This window comes from Symphodus melops (genome assembly GCF_947650265.1).
Source record: "Symphodus melops genome assembly, chromosome: 2".
NCBI lineage: Eukaryota > Metazoa > Chordata > Actinopteri > Labriformes > Labridae > Symphodus > Symphodus melops.
In genome coordinates, this window is record NC_136692.1 from 1,024,535 (window position 1) to 1,043,187 (window position 18,653).

General features: G+C 45.4%; 4 protein-coding genes across 9 annotated transcripts in view; 1 reads left to right on the forward strand and 3 right to left on the reverse strand.

Annotated features, from left to right (window-relative positions):
- Positions 1-181: 181 nt before the first annotated feature.
- Positions 182-2,565, reverse strand: LOC306818545 (uncharacterized protein; the record flags this gene model as incomplete). Of its 4 annotated transcripts, none has more annotated exons than XR_013778277.1 (4): positions 597-651; positions 736-1,308; positions 1,576-1,833; positions 2,427-2,499. XR_013778277.1 is itself a non-coding variant. In XM_079336190.1 (3 exons), 3 exons carry the CDS (start codon positions 2,563-2,565, stop codon positions 1,289-1,291), a joined length of 303 nt encoding a protein of 100 aa, XP_079192316.1. In that variant the 3' UTR covers positions 1,196-1,288. The 4 variants fall into 4 exon arrangements, 1 of the variants encoding a protein (XP_079192316.1); XR_013778278.1 differs by lacking the exon at positions 2,427-2,499 and adding an exon at positions 2,153-2,233; XR_013778276.1 differs by lacking the exons at positions 597-651; positions 2,427-2,499 and adding an exon at positions 182-296 and having other exon boundaries at positions 731-1,308; positions 1,576-2,142.
- The window catches only part of esf1 (ESF1, nucleolar pre-rRNA processing protein, homolog), a 25,119-nt gene continuing 8,623 nt past the window's right edge, over positions 2,158-18,653 (forward strand). For 2 of the 3 annotated variants that reach the window (XM_079335770.1, XM_079335772.1), the window contains exons 1-11: positions 2,158-2,246; positions 2,889-3,280; positions 3,399-3,730; positions 4,048-4,161; positions 4,675-4,784; positions 5,013-5,165; positions 5,652-5,766; positions 5,838-6,030; positions 6,104-6,277; positions 6,407-6,534; positions 6,747-6,837. In XM_079335770.1, coding sequence (XP_079191896.1) covers positions 2,911-3,280; positions 3,399-3,730; positions 4,048-4,161; positions 4,675-4,784; positions 5,013-5,165; positions 5,652-5,766; positions 5,838-6,030; positions 6,104-6,277; positions 6,407-6,534; positions 6,747-6,837 — 1,780 coding nt within the window. In that variant the 5' untranslated portion in view covers positions 2,158-2,246; positions 2,889-2,910. Of the gene's footprint in view, positions 2,247-2,625; positions 2,724-2,888; positions 3,281-3,398; positions 3,731-4,047; positions 4,162-4,674; positions 4,785-5,012; positions 5,166-5,651; positions 5,767-5,837; positions 6,031-6,103; positions 6,278-6,406; positions 6,535-6,746; positions 6,838-18,653 lie in introns of those variants that run through there. The other variant, XM_079335771.1, reaches the window with a different exon arrangement.
- On the reverse strand, positions 8,924-13,168 carry LOC306819931 (E3 ubiquitin-protein ligase TRIM39-like). Its single transcript, XM_079337558.1, has 2 exons — positions 13,061-13,168; positions 8,924-10,335 (listed from the first exon to the last, which is right to left on the reverse strand). The coding sequence occupies exon 2, from the start codon at positions 10,331-10,333 to the stop codon at positions 9,080-9,082; it is 1,254 nt and encodes a 417-aa protein (XP_079193684.1). The 5' UTR covers positions 10,334-10,335; positions 13,061-13,168; the 3' UTR covers positions 8,924-9,079.
- The window catches only part of LOC306819932 (uncharacterized protein), an 11,819-nt gene continuing 7,342 nt past the window's right edge, over positions 14,177-18,653 (reverse strand). Inside the window, exon 4 of the mRNA XM_079337559.1 lies at positions 14,177-16,612. Within this exon, the coding sequence (XP_079193685.1) occupies positions 14,970-16,612 (1,643 nt within the window). The 3' untranslated portion in view covers positions 14,177-14,969. The remainder of the gene's footprint in view (positions 16,613-18,653) is intronic.

Genomic DNA, 18,653 nt, shown 5'->3' on the forward strand with positions numbered 1-18,653 from the left:
AGAGAGAGAGAGAGAGAGAGAGAGAGAGAGAGAGAGAGAGAGAGAGAGAGAGAGAGAGAGAGAGAGAGAGAGAGAGAGAAAGTGATTATTGACTAACATTGACCTCTGGCGTGTCCCTCACATAGACCTGGTGGTTTGTGGTTTTAACGGGCAGATAAAGTGAAACTAGGTGAGCGCGTGTGAAGTGATGACTCACCTGAGGCTGCTCACCACCAGGTCGAAGGTGTTTTCTTTAAAGGGCGAGAAACTCTTCATCAGCCAGGAGGCAGCGTGTCGGGACCTCCGTCTGTCCTCGTCTGTTTCTGCAGATCACAAACAAGACAGTGAAATCAGCCGTGTGTGTGAGGTCACGCCTGATGGATGTCAAACACATTGTCTTTGAATCGTCCCCCGGGGACAAATAAAGTTTTTAGAATTGAATTGAAATAAACAAACAGAGTTGCTCAGTGTTTTTAGGTCCTGACAGAAATGAATAACTCCGGTTCTCTGAAGAAGGAAGTACTGACTTGGAAAGATGGTTTAGCCAGGATTCAGTTTCCTTTATGATGGAACTTTTCCCGTCTTTGTCTGAAACGTGTCACCTGTCCTGTTCGAACACTCACCAGAGACTCCTCTGAGATGTCAGTCAGGAAACAAACGCTCGACGACCTCCTGAAACAACAACAACAGGAGTGTGTGTGTGTGTGTGTGTGTTCCTTCAGTCAGTGTCCAGGAGCTCACATGTACACACTGTACCTTGTTCAAATGTTCTGCAACGTGACTTTTCCCCCCGCCGATGTCCAGAGCCAGAGGGAAACGTCCTGAGAGGAAGAGGAACGCCGTGATGTTACAAACAAGGTGTCGATAGACGGGTTATAACCCCTGCAGCCAGCTCTAAGACCACCTCAGGGTCTCCTCCCGGGTGCCCCTGAAGGCCAGGATCCTCTAAGCTCCTCCCCCCCTTCTCTCTGAGAGTCCAGACACCCTCAGGAGGAAACGCATTAAATCTGCAGAGCTCGATGTGATGGTTGGATCGATGGTGGAGGCGGTGAATCGAGAAAACCCTCTTCACAGCGCTCGCCATCCTGCAGAGTCTGCATCAATCCGCCTGTCGGGGTCACGATCCACTTTACCCTCAAGACCCTGAGAGACAAGAACTCCTTCGCTCGTGGCAGAGACTCACTCCTCACCCGGAGGGGAGCGATCCACCGGGAAATCACGATTTTAAAAAAGCACGATAATCTCGATTTGTTCATGCGGACAGCGCTGAAATAAATCACAGACATACCTGGCGATGTCGTAAACACGATCAGCCACCCTGCTGCCGACCTGCAAAATGTATACACACTGTTTAATAGACCATCTCATATAATGACACTGAAGCATCACAGGCGGGGCTGTTTGCACGCTGACTCTCCCTATGATACCTGTCCCATCACAATAACAACATCAGGCCAATGATGGGTCTTCATTTCATTCAAAACGTTCCAAGTAAACTCCTGCACACTTTTTAAATGGTTGCAAATCATTGGCAATGTTTTATGTCATTTCTGACTGAGGATTGTGAAAGTTTCTGTCTGAGGCTGCAGGACGCACCTCGTCCCTCAGGTAGTCGTAGTGATGTCCGTCCTGCAGAGAAGCTGCCCAGTTCTTCTGCCTCTTCTTCATCTCCCTGTTGAACACATTCATGGCTCCCCGGCCTGACATGAACCTGAACCCGGCGTGCAGCCTGCAGCAGGACGGGCTGATCCGGCTCCAGCTGCCCGGGGAGGAGGACTGCAGCCTCCGCAGCAGCGCCCGGCTCACCCCGCTGCTCAATGCTGCTCGTGTAAAGACTGAATCTGCTCTTTAGGTCTGAGAGGGAAACAGAGAACAGTGTCAACACACCAGAGCACGGAACTTCATGTGTGTGCTCACTTCTTCCTGTCCGCCACACGCTCGACCTCTGAGAAGAGCAGGAACTGGATCACAATCTGGCTTCAGACTAAAAGTTAAAAACGTGAAACACGAGAAAATAAAACGACCTCATACAAATACTGGTCATTTGAACAGTCATTTAATAATTAAACATTTGTTTATGTTTTATAAAGCGTAGGCGTCGTTCACTGTTTTGTAACGCGCTTGTCATCACGCTTCGCGTTTTCCGTTGTTTGTCCCACTTGACTCGCCTTACCAACAAAGGGGCAGGAAATGCGAGAGGTCACGGAAGATTTGCATTCTGGGAACACACGTGTAGCAAACACATCCATGAGCAGGGGTCCAGAGAGGTATCAGTAAAGTTTTTATAACGTTAATTCCCCTCTAATTGTCTTTTTATCACACGTATTTACGGAGAACTGTCAGTTACTAATGTAGTGCTAGCTAAGCTAATGTCTCGTGACCAGCCGTTAGTCATTTTGATCGGCTCGCGCGTATTGTTTACATGTGATGGACGTCATAAAACTAACCAACTGAATCCTTTAAAATGACATTTAATCATTTATCTCTAAATGTACAGTATTACCAATGTATATTACATATATATGAATTTATTAAATAAATGTTTATTTATTTTAACGTACAGAGGAGCTGCTCTTTGGTTACCATGGACACCAAAGGCAGAATAGAATGTACGGGTTGCTTAGTAACGGCTTAAATTCAGTTAAATCGTGGAACTAGTCGAGTTGAAGATAAAATAATCTGTTGTTGATATTTATCACTCAAAACTAGTTTTTTTGTGTGTTTGTCCTGTCTGCTCAGAGCCCGTAAGTCTGTCTTTTATTTTGTGGGGAAACGCTGCTGACTGAAATATGAATCTGCTCAAAAGAGTAAAAATAAAAATGCACAAAAACTTGACATCAGAAAGAAAAGGGGGGCCCCGTTGATTGTGTTGCTAAATGTTTAAAACATGTCCTGTTTTTATTCCTCAGGTGACACTTTGAGTTTGCCGCCATGTCGTCAAAAAAGAGCCAGAGCGCGGATGAGCGTTTCCTCCGGGTGCAGAAGGACCCCCGGTTTTGGGAAATGCCGGAGAGAGAACGCAAGATCAAGATCGACAAACGTTTCCAGTCCATGTTCCACGACAAACGCTTCAAGGTGAAGTACACGGTGGACAAAAGAGGACGTCCCATCAACCACACCTCCACGGAGGACCTGAAGCGCTTCTACAAAGTGTCCGACTCAGAGGAAGACGAGGAGGAGGACGAGGAGGAGGAGGGCGTAAAGAGTAAGAAGGCAGCGGAGGGGAAGAAGAAAGTGAAGGAGAAGCAGGTGAAGGAGAAAGAAGAGCAGACGGAGCGAGGAGTCCGAGTGGTTGAAGAAGGTGAGTCCTCGCTCAACTGTGTTACCTGAACCAAACACACCTTACGTTAGTGTGTAAAAAATAAAAACAGCAGGCCAACCGAGTATGAATGGGATTAACTTTTCATTGTTTTCCTCAGACGATAAAGAGGAGGAGCAATCTGCAGAGAAGGAGGATGTCGACTTTGTTGGAAGAGTCACAGACAGCAGTGAGGAGGATGATGATGATGAAGATGATGATGAAGACGGGAGCGACGAGGCGAGCGGCGGCTCAGACTCGGACGAGGAGTCCGGGCTGGACTCGGACAGTGACAGCGACAGCGGGCCGGATCTGGCGAGAGGGAAGGGAAACGTGGAGACGAGCTCAGACGAGGACGACGAAGACGAGGTGGAGGCCATCCTGAAGAAGGAGGAGGAGGAGATCGAACACGACTGGGGAGAGCTGTGTAAGGACGCCCCGCGGACTGACGAGGTGAGGAAGAGCTCGATAAACATGCTCACCATTTAGAAACTGTGGACTGTGTTTGAGGGGGACCTGGGACCAGATCAGAGGACGCACGACCCCAGAGTCTGGTTTGTGGGACTCAGTCTGTGTGTGAGTGTTGGTCTGTGCATCAGAGTCTCAGGCTGGTTGCACTCTCGGGACCCGGGCCTGGATCCAGGTTCACTTGAGCCCAGAGTCTGGTTTATTGAATCACAGTTAGCAGGATGGACTCCAACTGATTATGTAGATAACAAAAAGAACAGAAGTAATCTGAAGGTTTGTTTGTGTTTTCTGTGTCTGTTCAGGTTTCCGCCCGGCTGGCCGTCTGTAACATGGACTGGGACCGGATGAAAGCCAAAGACCTGCTCGCCTTGTTTAACTCCTTCGTCCCTAAAGGGGGAGCCGTGCTGTCGGTCAAGGTAAAAACTTCTCTGAACACACAGAGAGACGACTCACAGACAGAAGAATTTTCCAGATTTTTTTTTAACCACATTCTCAAAATTTACACTGGAATATAAAAAAAAGAATCTGCGTCTCCAGATCCCCCTGAAGCTGCAGCTCTGCAGACTCCGGGCCTCATTGTAGCCTGAGAGGAAAAACTCGGGGCGGAAAATGTCCCACTTCCTAAAGTTTAGAAACCATTAAAGTTCTAATTACCCACCTTTAAATAATCTGTTTCACAGTTAATTTAAAGAGTAATTTAAGCTGTCTGAGAGATCGGCAACGTGCACATCCGTTTCTCCTAAAGTCCCAGATATCTGTGCAGAAAGGGTTAACTTTTCTGTTTCTCTATATTTACTCTCCCCAATCGTCAGTTTTAGGTATCGACAGGATGTTTTCATATTTACACTAAAAGTATTTAGATAACTTCAGGTATAACCACGTGTGGAAAGGACAGGGATAAACTGCATTGCATGCTGGGTGTCCTGCAGGTTTACCCGTCAGAGTTTGGGAAGGAGCGTTTGAAGACGGAGGAGACTCGGGGACCGCTGGAGCTGAAAGCTCTGCCCGACGACTCGGACAACGACACCGAGGAGGAGAAGTAAATACAAAGTTTAAAAAGTCACACACACACAGAGTCTCCAGAAACGGTCTTTGTGTTTACTGTGTGTGTGTGTGTGTGTGTGTGTGTGTGTGTGTGTGTGTGTGTGTGTGTGTGTGTGTGTGTGTGTGTGTGTGTGTGTGTGTGTGTGTGTGTGTGTGTGTGTGTGTGTGTGTGTGTGTGTGTGTGTGTGTGTGTGTGTGTGTGTGTGTGTGTTTCTCCTGTCAGGGTTTACAGGGAGAAGATGCGGGATTACCAGTTCAAGCGTCTGAAGTATTACTACGCCGTGGTGGAGTGTGACTCTGTCGACACGGCGTCCAAGATCTACCAAGAGTGTGACGGCTACGAGTACGAGAGCAGCTGCTCGGTCCTCGACCTGCGGTGAGAGGACGAGACGGGAGCAGGGTCGTCATGGAAACAGAACGTGAAACTTGAGATGATTCTAGTAAAAAAATGAGATCTGATCAGTACACGCTGCGATCCCGTCCCCTGGAGGATTTTGTCTTTTCACTGATAAATGATGCAGGAAAAAATGCACAGACAACATTGTCAGGTTTTTGTGCAATTTCTGACCCCTGGTGTTTAAAATGTGTACTGCAGTCTAAATTCAAATCTTTATGTTTTTGTTTTTCTAATTCAAATCATTACAGAGAACCTAACCCTCTGCATGGGTCTGTAAACCTTTATGTTCTAACCTTTCTCCATGTTTTAAAGCATCTCCAACATTGATCCTAGTTTGAGCACTTTGAAGAATATCAAAATATCAAACATTTTCACAACCTTGGACACAAGAAACTAAAAATAAAACCTTTAAATTGATCTGGATTTCAAACTGTGTGAATGAATCTCAAACCTTTCTTTGAGCAGGTTTATTCCCGAGGACATCCAGTTCGACGAGGAGCCCAAAGACGCGGCGACGGACGTGAATCTGACGACTTACACGCCTAAAGTGTTCACGTCATCAGCCACCACCACGTCAAAGGTGAGAGAGCGGTTTGTTAGAATCAGCAGCAGCTTAAAGAAAAGACCAACCCGTTCACTCCGACGTCTCAGGTTCAGCTGACGTGGGACGAGACGGACCACGATCGAGTGACCGCCATGAACAAGAAGTTCAACAAAGAGGAGCTGCTGGACATGGATTTCAACGCCTACCTGGCCTCCTCCAGCGACGAAGAAGAAGACGACGACGCTGGAGAGGGAGGAGGGTTTGAGTTTGGAGAGGACGAGGACGAGGACGCAGCAGAGGGTGAGACGGTTAAAGACACATCACTGCGGTTTTATTAGGTTTGAGCGTTTGTGACGTTTTGTCCGTGTTGTAGCCGAAGAGACAGAAGAGCCCGTCTCAAAGTCGGAGAAGAAACCTCAGAAAGAGAAGAAGAAGAGCGGCGAGGAGCAGATCTCAAAGTACCGAGAGCTGCTCAGAGGAATCCAGGACAAAGAGAAGAAGCTGCAGGAGGACAAAGACATGGAGATGGAGATCACCTGGGTGCCAGGTACGAGGGGAGCTTTAACGTCAGCGGGCAGGAGGGATCAAACATGAAGTAAAAGGATGAGCACAAGTACTTTGAAGATTTAAGCCGCGCATGAAGACGAGGGCGGTCAAATGTTTTGTGTGCGTGCAGGTCTGAGGGAGACGACGGAGCAGCTGGTGAAGAAGAAGCTGGAGGGGAAGGACAAGCTGACGCCGTGGGAGGGTTTTCTAGAGAAGAAGAAAGACAAGAAGAAGCAGAAGAAAAGTCAGAAGAAACAGGTGAGAACGTAGAAACCTCGGAACAGTGTTTAACATCCTGCAGTACCCGGAGTGTCCACTAGAGGCTGGCTGCAGTACCTGGAGTGTCCACTAGAGGCCGGCTGCAGCAGCACAGGAAGTCACATACACACCCATTCAAACAGCCTGCTTCATACAAACCTGTAATGATGTATAATTACAAAGTTATTAATATATTTATGTTTCTGTCTCAGGGAGAGAGTGACGATGAGCTCAGTGAGGACGAGCTTCCTCCAGACGTCGATCTCAGTGACCCCTTCTTCGCCGAGGAGCTCGCTGCTTCAGGTAATCACTACTTTCAATCAATACGCTTATCAATCTGTTGATAGTATGAAGGGTTAGTAGGACCATCCTAAACTACAAAAGAAGAATAGTTAGAGTAAATAATCTTTTATTTATGAATAAATTAACAATGGATGACTCTGCAGACTGATGGTTTATGAACTTTTATTCACTTTGTGCTGTTCAAATATCTTCCACAAACACACAGTAAGAGCTGTACAAAGAAAACAAACAAGTCAACCATCTGATAAATGCAAAGGCTGTGTAACACTCACCCCTTAAGGGTTGTATTAACTCACACCAGGGATTCAGGGAAGGTTAAACTTAAATCAGAAAACTTGTCGTTAATGTAACTAAACCCCAAAACCCCAAAACACAATTAAACCATTTGTCCAAACTCAATTTCACTCACTTCAATTTAATTATTGTCGGGATTATCCCATCTGTCATGCGATTGATTATAAACAAAACAATTAATAACGGCCCAAATAATCACTTCACTTGCCCTAACAAACCCCCACAAATTCCTTCAACAATCCCCCCAACAAAAACCACATAAAGAAAACAAAAGTTCATATTTTACGGTCTCTTAATTTCTGTTTATCCAAAAATAAATCCTCTGTCGGTGCGACCGTATGCGCATCCCAAGCGTTTAGTCATTCCAACGCAGGCCACAAATAAGGGAAACAAAAGCGATCTCACCCGGATCCTTGGAAAGAAAATGTCCCGTTCCCTGGCATCGACAAACTTTTCCCTGGCACTGAACTCTCTTTTTTTTTTTTTTTTCCTCACCAGTCCCCTGGTCCCTTTTCCTCCTCCCCTTTTCACCTCCCTCTTCCCTTTTCCTGCCGGTTAATTGGTGCCCCTACATCATTTCCTTCACTACTATGGAATAGTACTTATTTTACATATTTCAATCACAATTGAATTTCCTTTTCTATGGATTGAAACAATCATTCTTTTTGTGGCTCTGTCACAGATGTATAATCCTATATATAGATAAAAGAAAAAAGAGGGTCAAGCTGAGTTTCTGTTCAGCTTACTTTAGTTCAGTTTATTATTATTGTGGATAATCCACTTTTAAAATGAAGGAGCAGCTTTAGTCTTTGCAGATCATTTCCATCGCCGCAACTACGACCTGTGCTAGCTGTAGCATTAGCTTTCAAGTGGAAAAAGATCGATGGACATGTCGGAGAATGAAGAAATGGAAAGAGGCGAGAAGAAGAAGACACAGATGAAGACACAGAAGAAGAAGAAGAAGAGCTGTGTCTGTTCTCTGGAGGCTTTTCAGATTGCCCCACCACGTCAGCAGAAAGCACGTTTTGGAAAACCAAGATTGTCTGAGAATACACTTCTACTACATCAACAACATGAAGCGACGTCAGTGGAACAAGATCACAAAGAAGATGACTTTCAGTCTGCCCAAGACGTGGTCCCTCTACATACAGCCAAAGAAGACGACTTCCAAAGGCTTTAATCAAAACCGTGGATCTCAGGTACGTGTTCACTTTGCATAATACAGAGCCCCACATCGTAATTAGCTAGAAGCAGAGCTGGGAGCAATCGCAAGGTTGAAGGTTCAATCCCCAGCTCCTGCAGCAACATATCCGATGTGTCATTGGATGAGACAGTTAAACCAGAATTGCTCCAGCTGCTTCGTCTGCAGCGTGTGAATGTGAGTGAATGGATTAGTTAAAGGGATTCTTCACTTGCTTGAAAGTTTTCTTCATGTGCTGAAAAAAGCGTCATATTGCATCACATGAAGAAAACTTCCAGGCAAAGAAAAACACAGTTTTCTCGTCTCAGGGCAAAATGAGGGCTGGACTCACGACCATTCAACACTACTACCATGTTTCTAATGATGCACAGCTTCATGCAAATGGGTGAAGTATCCCTTTAAATCTGGTGGTCACTGTGTGGTCAGGTGTGACCTGCAGTGTAAAAGTGCTTTGAGTAGTGAAAAGATCTGAATAGCTGGTAGTTCATCTGTCAATCTGGAAAACATTGTGCTACACTCCTGCTGCCTTTGCCCAATCATGCAAAGATAAAGAAATACCATTTAGCACACTCAGCACAAAAGAACATACACATATATATGTAACCCATTTATCATTTATATCCAAAAATACAATACCTGAGGATGATGACGAGTTTCCATAAATTAAGGCACACTGATAGTCTACTTAGAAAGGTGTAAGATGTAGTGTTGACAATATGTAGCCTTGTTCTCTTACAAAGTAAGTGATTATTTCACTGTGACAGGACAGATGATCAGAGGGGCTGAGTTTTTACCTCCATTAACTTCAGGACTGAAGAGGGGGAAGAGTTTCTCCGTGAAGGAGCAGTCTGTAAAGGAGTAGATCAGAGCTGCAGAGTCCACGTCATAAAAGGAGACCAGACCCTCCTCATAATCCACAAACACCCCCACCTTCTCAGGAGGACTCTTCAGAGACAGACGGACTGGAGGGTCAGTACAGGCTATGTACTCATTTCCATTTCTCAAACCTATAGACCAAAAACCTAGAAGAACCTCTGTCCAGTCTTTGGTGGGTGGAGCAGAGTTAACAGACTGGACTGTCTGGATTAGATGGAGGTGGTCTTCAGAGCGTGAGAGCTGCTGCACATCAGTGCTCCTCTTCATCAGCTCATAGATTTCCTGCTCCAGCTCTTTGATGAAAGCGTCGGCCTGTTTCTCTGTTGTTTTCAGCTTCTTTTCCATCGTGTGGATGAACTCGGCCTGGCCTCTCTCAACAGACTCCTTCAGAGCGGTGAAGACTCGAACACCTTCTGCCATCTCTCTGTCTGCATCGTCCTTACTGAGGTCCACTGAGTGTTTGATCTCCTGAATCTTCACTCGTCTTTTCTGGATCATCTGCTGAATGTCAGCCTCTGTCTCCTGCAGCTCTGCCTTCTTTTCTTCATATTCTTCTTTCAGAGGAACAACCTCGTGTGTCTTGTGGTCTAAAACAGAGCAGAGCATGCAGACACAGGTCTGATCGGTCTTACAGAACAGCTCCAGAGGTTTATCGTGCTTGGTACACATCCTGTCCTCCAGGTTCTCCACAGGGTCGATCAGCTGGTGTCTTTTCAGACGTGGAGCTGTCAGATGAGGCTCCAGGTGAGTCTCACAGTAGGAGACCAGACAGTCTAAGCAGGACTTCAGGGCCTTCAGTTTGGTTCCAGTGCAGACTTCACAGAGGACTTCTCCTGGTTTGGACTCTTGTAGCTCTGAGCTGCTGCTGCTGGCTTCCTGCTGAGCTTTGTCTCTGAACTGACCGACCATCTCAGAGAGCAAAGTGTTGATGTGCAGTTCTGGTCTGTTGTTGAAAACCTTATTACAGATTGGACAGCTGTACTGGTCGCTGGTGTTCCAGTGTTTGGTGATGCAGGTTTTGCAGAAGTTGTGTCCACATGGTATGGTGACAGGATCATTGAACACATCCAGACAGATGGAGCAGAGAAACTGATCCTCAGACTGATGACAGTTTGCAGCAGCCATATCTACACACAGAGATAGAAAGAGAAATATTGTATTAATTTACTCGGGTTTAGACAGGTGCTCTGTGTGACAACAAACCAGTCCATCCCTGACAATAGGTGAGCAACAGGAGATATAAAGATTGCACTAAAGGTAAGCAAATTTGTGTTTGGTAGATAATTATTTTGTTGTTGTAACGATGCTTCTTGAACATAAATCTTTTACTTTTGGAAAGCTTGTTTATTTTTAAATTGTGCCACATTTGTAAGGAAAATACAATTGTGGAATTGAGTTTAGCCTCGTTTCCACCGAGCGGTCCGGCTCGGTTTGTCTCGGTACAGTGCGCATTTTGCGGCCTTTCCATCGACTGATCCCGGGAACGATTCCCAAATAATCGATCCGTACCGTTCCACTTTTTGGGACCCTTCCGTTGGGGTGCCAAGAATATCGAGCCAACCCGAAAAGGTCAATCAATCAATCTTTATTTATATAGCGTCAATTCATAACAGGCGTTATCTCAAGACACTTTACAAAAGCAGGTAAAGGACCTTACTGTTTGTCTGTTAACATTAACAAAAGGGCAGGTAACAAGACCATGCTCATTGTTATGTTTACAAAAAGTAGGTAAAGGACCTTACTGATGGTGGAAGGTGGAGCTAAACACTGCAGTCCACTGATTGGTTAAAAGAATTGTCACTTCCTGTGTTACGTCGGTAAACAAAACTCTGCCGTGTTTAAAGCATTGACTGTAACAGAGCTGATTGTTTACGTCTCTCCTCGCCGCACACAGCCTTCTCTGAAACAAAGCTGGATTGAGTTCCTGTCATAAAGAGTCACATGACAGTGACAGAGGAGATGAACTGCTGGATGTCTTCTTCGTTGGTTTTGTTTGTGTAGCGTTTTTTCTCCTTTGTTATTAGTTAGCGGTTAGCTGTTAGCGGTTAGCTGCTATCACATGACGCTATTTATGCAGCGCTATAGTCTTCCGGCTTAGGCCTGAAATATGCTCAACGTTAGATACGCAGCCGACAACGCAGGATACCCACTTGCGTACCTGTTGTTGGTGGTCGCACCAAAATGCGCGAGGTACAACTACGCGTCCGCAAGTTGCAGTATCGTCAGTCCCGCTAGAGGCGCTCGTGGGCTTTATATATACTTCTCACCTGTGCGCCAATGTGAGTGGCCGCACATTCAGTAGTACTTGAATTTCCCTCGGGATCGATAAAGTGTCTGTCTGTCTGTAGTCACTGGTTTCTGTGGTTTCCTCGGACGTTTGGCGGTTGATAGATGGATAGATAGATAGATAGATACTTTATTGATCCCGAGGGAAATTCAGGGCATCCACTAGCAGTATACAGACAGGCAGGACACAAGACATTAGTTACATTACACACCCGCTGTCCCCCCTCCCCTCTGTATACAATCATCCCCAAACAAGATTTAGCAGCACCTATGTGACTAAGAGTAAACATAACTACAAGTTAAACCTGTGCAGTTAGCATTAGCATTAGACTTAAACTTATATAGCATAATGTACATAACCTGTGAAGGAGAGAAAAACATGTGCTGGTTAAAAGAGACCTGTAAACAGTTAAAGAGCCTTAGAAACAAAGTGCTGACCTTCTAGAAACTAGTTACATGTGCATGTACAGAGGTGTTTGAGGTAGTGCCAGAGGTGTGAGTACAGTCATTAAACAGTCCATGCAGCGATGCAGACTGGGCCATTAAAGTGCTCAGCAACATAAAGGAGCAGTGATTAACATTAAGTGTCCAAAACAATAAGGTGAAACCAGGAGTGATTAGGGTGATTATCATTAAAGTACCCAACTATTGAGGAGCAGATTAGCATTAAGTGTCAAAGACAATAGAGTGAAACTTGACCTAGTTAGGGTGATCATGTCAACCATTACAGATGTAGCATAACACAACAGTAGGATGAAACCAGACATGATTAGGGTGATTAGGGTGACGTGCATATAGGAGGCGTTTTTAAAAAAATGACGGAACAGGACACGATGTTTGAGGAGCGTTTGATGGATATGGTTCATGATTATAACCATCTTTATGATATCCGTTTCTGGACCACACAAACGGTAGACTCACCGAGCTCTATTTGGCTGCCTGCCCCCTACAGGAGGCCTCCGGTAAGACACGTATGTTACGTTTGGACTTTGCGAGTATAAGCAAAGACAACGCGAGTGACAATCAGAACGCGTACGTGTCCATTTGGTACTAACGTTGAGCATATTTCGGGCCTTACACGCCGCCTACCAAAGGGCACGGGTGGATGTGGAAACACAAATGGGATCGGGCTTAATCAAACCAAACCGTACCGATCCGTACCGGACTGCTGTGTGGAAACGGGGCTGAAGTGGGTTGTGCTGTTGGAAAAAATTGCTAAACCTTTTCTCCTGATTTGAATATAAAGAAAGGTCCCTTCCTTCTCTTTCTTCAGATTAAAAGTCTCATTGTGATTTCTCCATGTCGAGGCTTTTATTGTGAAAGAGCCAGAGGAAATAGAATTCAGTTTAGTTTTATGACGTTAACAACAACAATACCAGGAAGTTATAAATGAACCAAAGTCCAAATGAAGGAAACTCAGTTACACACACACACACACACACACACACACACACACACACACACACACACACACACACACACACACACACACACACACACACACACACACACAGCTGAGTGTAAATCCTGGTTGTTCAGAGTGTAAACATGATCAGCTGTACTCACCAGTGTTTGCAGAGACTCTGCTGTGTCGTTGACAAAGATCAGATGAAATCACTTTAATTTGTTTGAAGACAAACGGAGACCTTTCTGGACGGCTGTGTGGTCGACACCCTGACAGACTTTAAGTTTCGTTTCTTCAGAGTGACGCTGAAGCTCTCCTCCCTCAGCTGTAGCTCCGCCTCTTCCTGCAGCTGGTTTCTTCCCTCTGAGTCACAGGGCTGTTGTGAAATAGCTGCTTTGACTTCATCCATCGATTACAGTCACATGTTTCAGGAGAGGTCGGTGCTTGTTGTGGCAGCAGAACAGAACTGATCACTTCCTGTTTCTTCATGTTGGGCTCCATCTGGTGGTCGTTGTGTGTCACAGCAGCAGTCAGAGGTCTACATGGAGGAGTAAAGATTTCTTGTTGTTCCTCGTCTTGTTTCCTGTGAGAAGAAGAAACGGCTCAGAGGAGTCGGGATGAAGGACGCCGGACGTGTTCTTCCTGGTTTCTATCACGTTTGACCTTTAGAGCGCTGCAGCGAGTCAGGTCATGATCAGTGTGTGTCTGTGTGTGTGTGTGCAGACGGGAAGAAGCAATGGAAGAAGAAGAGGAACTCTTTGTAGAGTTTGCTCTCTTAATAGCTACAGTTCGACCGTCGTGTGTTCTTCAGACCTGCTACAGAACGACAGCCCGACATTTGACACATTTACCCGATTTTAAAACAGCAGTGAAATCAGGTCCTCAGTGTTTTTACCGTATGATATGAATTTTAATTTCAATAAGAAGGAATAATGACCTGAAACCATTTTTTGGAACGTGGCGCTGTGAAGACACTTTTTCACTTCTGCACAAACGAAAGGCATGCTGGCGTACATCGCTACAACTACGACCTATGCTAGCTGTAGCATTAGCTTTTAAGTGGAAAAAGATCGATGGACATGTCGGAGAATGAAGAAACAGACACAGAAGAAGAAGAAGAAGAGCTGTGTCTGTTCTCTGGAGGCTTTTTAGATAACCCCACCACGTCAGCAGAAAGCACGTTAATACGCTTCTACTGCTTCAACAACATCAACAACATGAAGCGACGTCAGTGGAACAAGATCACAAAGAAGATGACTTTCAGTTTGTCCAAGACGTGGTCCCTCTACATACAGCCAAAGAAGACGACTTCAAAAGGCTTTAATCAGAACCGTGGATCTCAGGTACGTGTTCACTTTGCCTAATACAGAGCTGGGAGCAATCGCAAGGTTGAAGGTTCAATCCCCAGCTCCTGCAGCAACATATCCGATGTGTCATTGGATGAGACGGTTAAACCAGAATTGCTCCAGCTGCTTCGTCTGCAGCGTGTGAATGTGAATGAATGGATTAGTTAAAGGGATTCTTCACTTGCTTGAAAGTTTTCTTCATGTGCTGCAAAAAGCGTCATTTTGCATCACATGAAGAAAACTTCCAGGCAAAGAAAAACATATTTTTCTCGTCTCAGGGCAAAATGAGGGCTGGACTCACGACCATTCAACACTACTACTACCATGTTTCTAATGATGCACAGCTTCATGTAAATGGGTGAAGTATCCCTTTAAATCTGGTGGTCACTGTGTGGTCAGGTGTGACCTGCAGTGTAAAAGTGCTTTGAGTAGTGAAAAGATCTGAAAAGCTGGTAGTTCATCCATCAATCTGGAAAAAGATGTGATCCATTCCTGCTGCCTTTGCCCAATCATACAAAGATAAAGAAATACCATTTAGCACACTCAGCACAAAAGAACATACACATATATATGTAACCCATTTATCATTTATATCCAAAAATACAATACCTGAGGAGGATGATGAGTTTCCATAAATTAAGGCACACTGATAGTCTACTTGGACAGGTGTAAGATGTAGTGTTGACAAATAATATGTAGCCTTGTTCTCTAAGAAAATCAGTGATTATTTCACTGTGACAGGACAGATGATCAGAGGGGCAGAGTTTTCACCTCCTTCATTAAGACCAGGACTGAAGAGGGGGAAGAGTTTCTCCATGAAGGAGCAGTCTGTAAAGGAGTAGATCAGAGCTGCAGAGTCCACGTCATAAAAGGAGACCAGACCCACCTCATTATCCACAAACACCCCCACCTTCTCAGGAGGACTCTTCAGAGACAGACGGACTGGAGGGCCAGTACAGGCTATGTACTCATTTCCATTTCTCAAATATATAGACCAAAAACCATCCTCAGGTCTCACTGTGATTTTTCCCTTCCTGTTGATGGACTCTCTGACCACTCCTAAAAACCAATCAGTCTTTCCTTTAACCTGAACCTCAAAGTAAAATCTGCCTGAAGAGAAACTCTGCTTTCCTAAAACAAAAACACAAAGAGAGAATCTCTCTGGGTTGTCGGGTAGATTCTTCTCCACATCACCAAGATGAACTTGTTTCCCATCATCAGACAGGATGAGATCAGGATTTGCTGTATCAGGATCAAGCGTTACATCCACATCATACTGCTGGACTCTCTTCAGCTCAGCTTGATCCAACTTCTTCATCTCTTCACTGAGAGTCTCCTCCAGCTGAGCCACAGCTTTCCTCACAGTCCCCTCATAAAGTGGTTGACAGACATGAACCTCTGTCCAGTCTTTGGTGGGTGGAGCAGAGTTAACAGACTGGACTGTCTGGATTAGATGGAGGTGGTCTTCAGAGCGTGAGAGCTGCTGCACATCAGTGCTCCTCTTCATCAGCTCACAGATTTCCTGCTCCAGCTCTTTGATGAAAGCGTCGGCCTGTTTCTCTGTTGTTTTCAGCTTCTTTTCCATCGTGTGGATGAACTCGGCCTGGCCTCTCTCAACAGACTCCTTCAGAGCGGTGAAGACTCGAACACCTTCTGCCATCTCTCTGTCTGCATCGTCCTTCCTGAGGTCCACTGAGTGTTTGATCTCCTGAATCTTCACTCGTCTTTTCTGGATCATCTGCTGAATGTCAGCCTCTGTCTCCTGCAGCTCTGCCTTCTTTTCTTCATATTCTTCTTTCAGAGGAACAACCTCGTGTGTCTTGTGGTCTAAAACAGAGCAGAGCATGCAGACACAGGTCTGATCGGTCTTACAGAACAGCTCCAGAGGTTTATCGTGCTTGGTACACATCCTGTCCTCCAGGTTCTCCACAGGGTCGATCAGCTGGTGTCTTTTCAGACGTGGAGCTGTCAGATGAGGCTCCAGGTGAGTCTCACAGTAGGAGACCAGACAGTCTAAGCAGGACTTCAGGGCCTTCAGTTTGGTTCCAGTGCAGCCGTCACAGAGGACTTCTACTGGTTTGGACTCTTGTAGCTCTGAGCTGCTGCTGCTGGCTTCCTGCTGATCTTTGTCTCTGAACTGACCGACCATCTCAGAGAGCAAAGTGTTGACCCTCAGTTTAGGTCTTTTAGTAAAAGCTTCCTTACAGATTGGACACCTGTACTGGTCGCTGGTGTTCCAGTGTTTGGTGATGCAGGTTTTGCAGAAGTTGTGTCCACACGATGTGCTAACAGGATCATTGAACACATCCAGACAGATGGAGCAGAGAAACTGATCCTCAGACTGATGATAGTTTGCAGCAGCCATATCTACACACAGAGATAGAAAGAGAAATATCATATTAATTTACTCGGGTTTTGACCGGTGCTCTGTGTGACAACAAACCAGTCCATCCCTGACAATAGGTGAGTAACAGGAGATATAAAGATTGCACTAAAAGTAAGAAAATTTGTGTTTGGTAGATAATTATTTTGTTGTTGTAACGATGCTTCTTGAACATAAATCTTTTACTTTTGGAAAGCTTGTTTATTTTCAAATTGTGCCACATTTGTAAGGAAAATACAATTGTGGAATTGAGTGTAACCTGTTTCCACCGAGCGGTCCGGCTTGGTTCGTCTCGGTACAGCGCACATTTTGCAGCGTTTCCAGAGACTAATCCCGGGAAAGATTCCCAAATAACCGATCTGTACTGTCACACTTTTTGGGACCCTTCCGTTGGGGGGCCAAGAATGTGGAGCCAACCCGAAAAGGTGGAGCTAAACACTGCAGTCCACTGATTGGTTGAAAGAATTGTCACTTCCTGTGTGACGTCGGTAAACAAAACTCCGCCGTGTTTAAAGCATTGACTGTAACACAGCTGATTGTTTACGTCTCTCCTCGCCGCACACAGCCTCCTCTGAAACAAAGCTGGATTGAGTTCCTGTCATAAAGAGTCACATGACAGTGACAGAGGAGATGAACTGCTGGATGTCTTCTTCGTTGGTTTTGTTTGTGTAGCGTTTTTTCTCCTTTGTTATTAGTTAGTGGTTAGCAGTTAGCTGCTATCATATGACGCTATTTATGCAGCGGCTATCGTCTTCCGGCTTAGGCCCGAAATATGCTCAACGTTAGATACGCAGCCGACAACGCAGGATACCCACTTGCGTACCTGGTGTTGGTGGTCGCAGCAAAATGCGCGAGGTACAACTACGTCCGCAAGTTGCAGTATCGTCAGTCCTGCTAGAGGCGCTCGTGGGCTTTATATATACTTCTCACCTGTGCGCCGATGCGAGTGGCCGCACATTCAGTAGAACTTGAATTTCCCTCGGGATCAATAAAGTGTCTGTCTGTAGTCGCTGGTTTCTGTGGTTTCCTCGGACGTGTGGCGGTTGACAGATAGATAGATAGATAGATAGATACTTTATTGATCCCGAGGGAAATTCAAGGCATCCAGTAGCAGTATACAGACAGGCAGGACACAAGACATTAGTTACAATACACACCCGCTGTCCCCCCTCCCCTCTGTATACAATAATCCCCCAAACAAGATTTAGCAGCCCCTATGTGACTAAGAGTAAACATAATTACAGGCTAAACCTGTGCAGTTAGCATTAGCATTAGACTTAAACTTAATGTACATAACCTGTGAAGGAGAGAAAAACATGTGCTGATTAAAAGACACCTGTACACAGTTGAAGAGCCTTAGAAACAAAGTGCTGACCTTCTAGAAACTAGTTACACGTGCATGTACAGAGGTGTTTGAGGTAGTGCCAGAGGTGTGAGTTCAGTCATTACACAGTCCATGCAGCGATGCAGACTGGGCCATTAAAGTGCTCAGCAACATAAAGGAGCAGTGATTAGCATTAAGTGTCCAAAACAATAAGGTGAAACCAGGAGTGATTAGGGTGATTATCATTAAAGTACCCAACTATTGAGGAGCAGATTAGCATTAAGTGTCAAAGACAAGAGAGTGAAACTTGACCTAGTTAGGGTGACCATGTCAACCCTTACAGATGTAGCATAACACAACAGTAGGATGAAACCAGACATGATTAGGGTGATTAGGGTGACGTGCATATAGGAGGCGTTTTTTTAAAAATGACGGAACAGGACACGATGTGTGAGGAGCGTTTGATGGATATGGTTCATGATTATAACCATCTTTATGATATCCGTTTCTGGACCACACAAACGGAAGACAAACCGAGCTCTATTTGGCTGCCTGCCCCCTACAGGAGGCCTCCGGTAAGACACGTATGTTACGTTTGGACTTTGCGAGTATAAGCAAAGACAACGCAAGTGACAATCAGAACGCGTACATGTCCGTTTGGTACTAACGTTGAGTATATTTCGGGCCTTACACGCCGCCTA

Coding starts and splice junctions, on each gene's coding strand:
- LOC306819931 (XM_079337558.1), bottom strand. CDS start 10,333: ATGGCTGCTGCAAACTGTCATCAGTCTGAGGATCAGTTTCTCTGCTCC.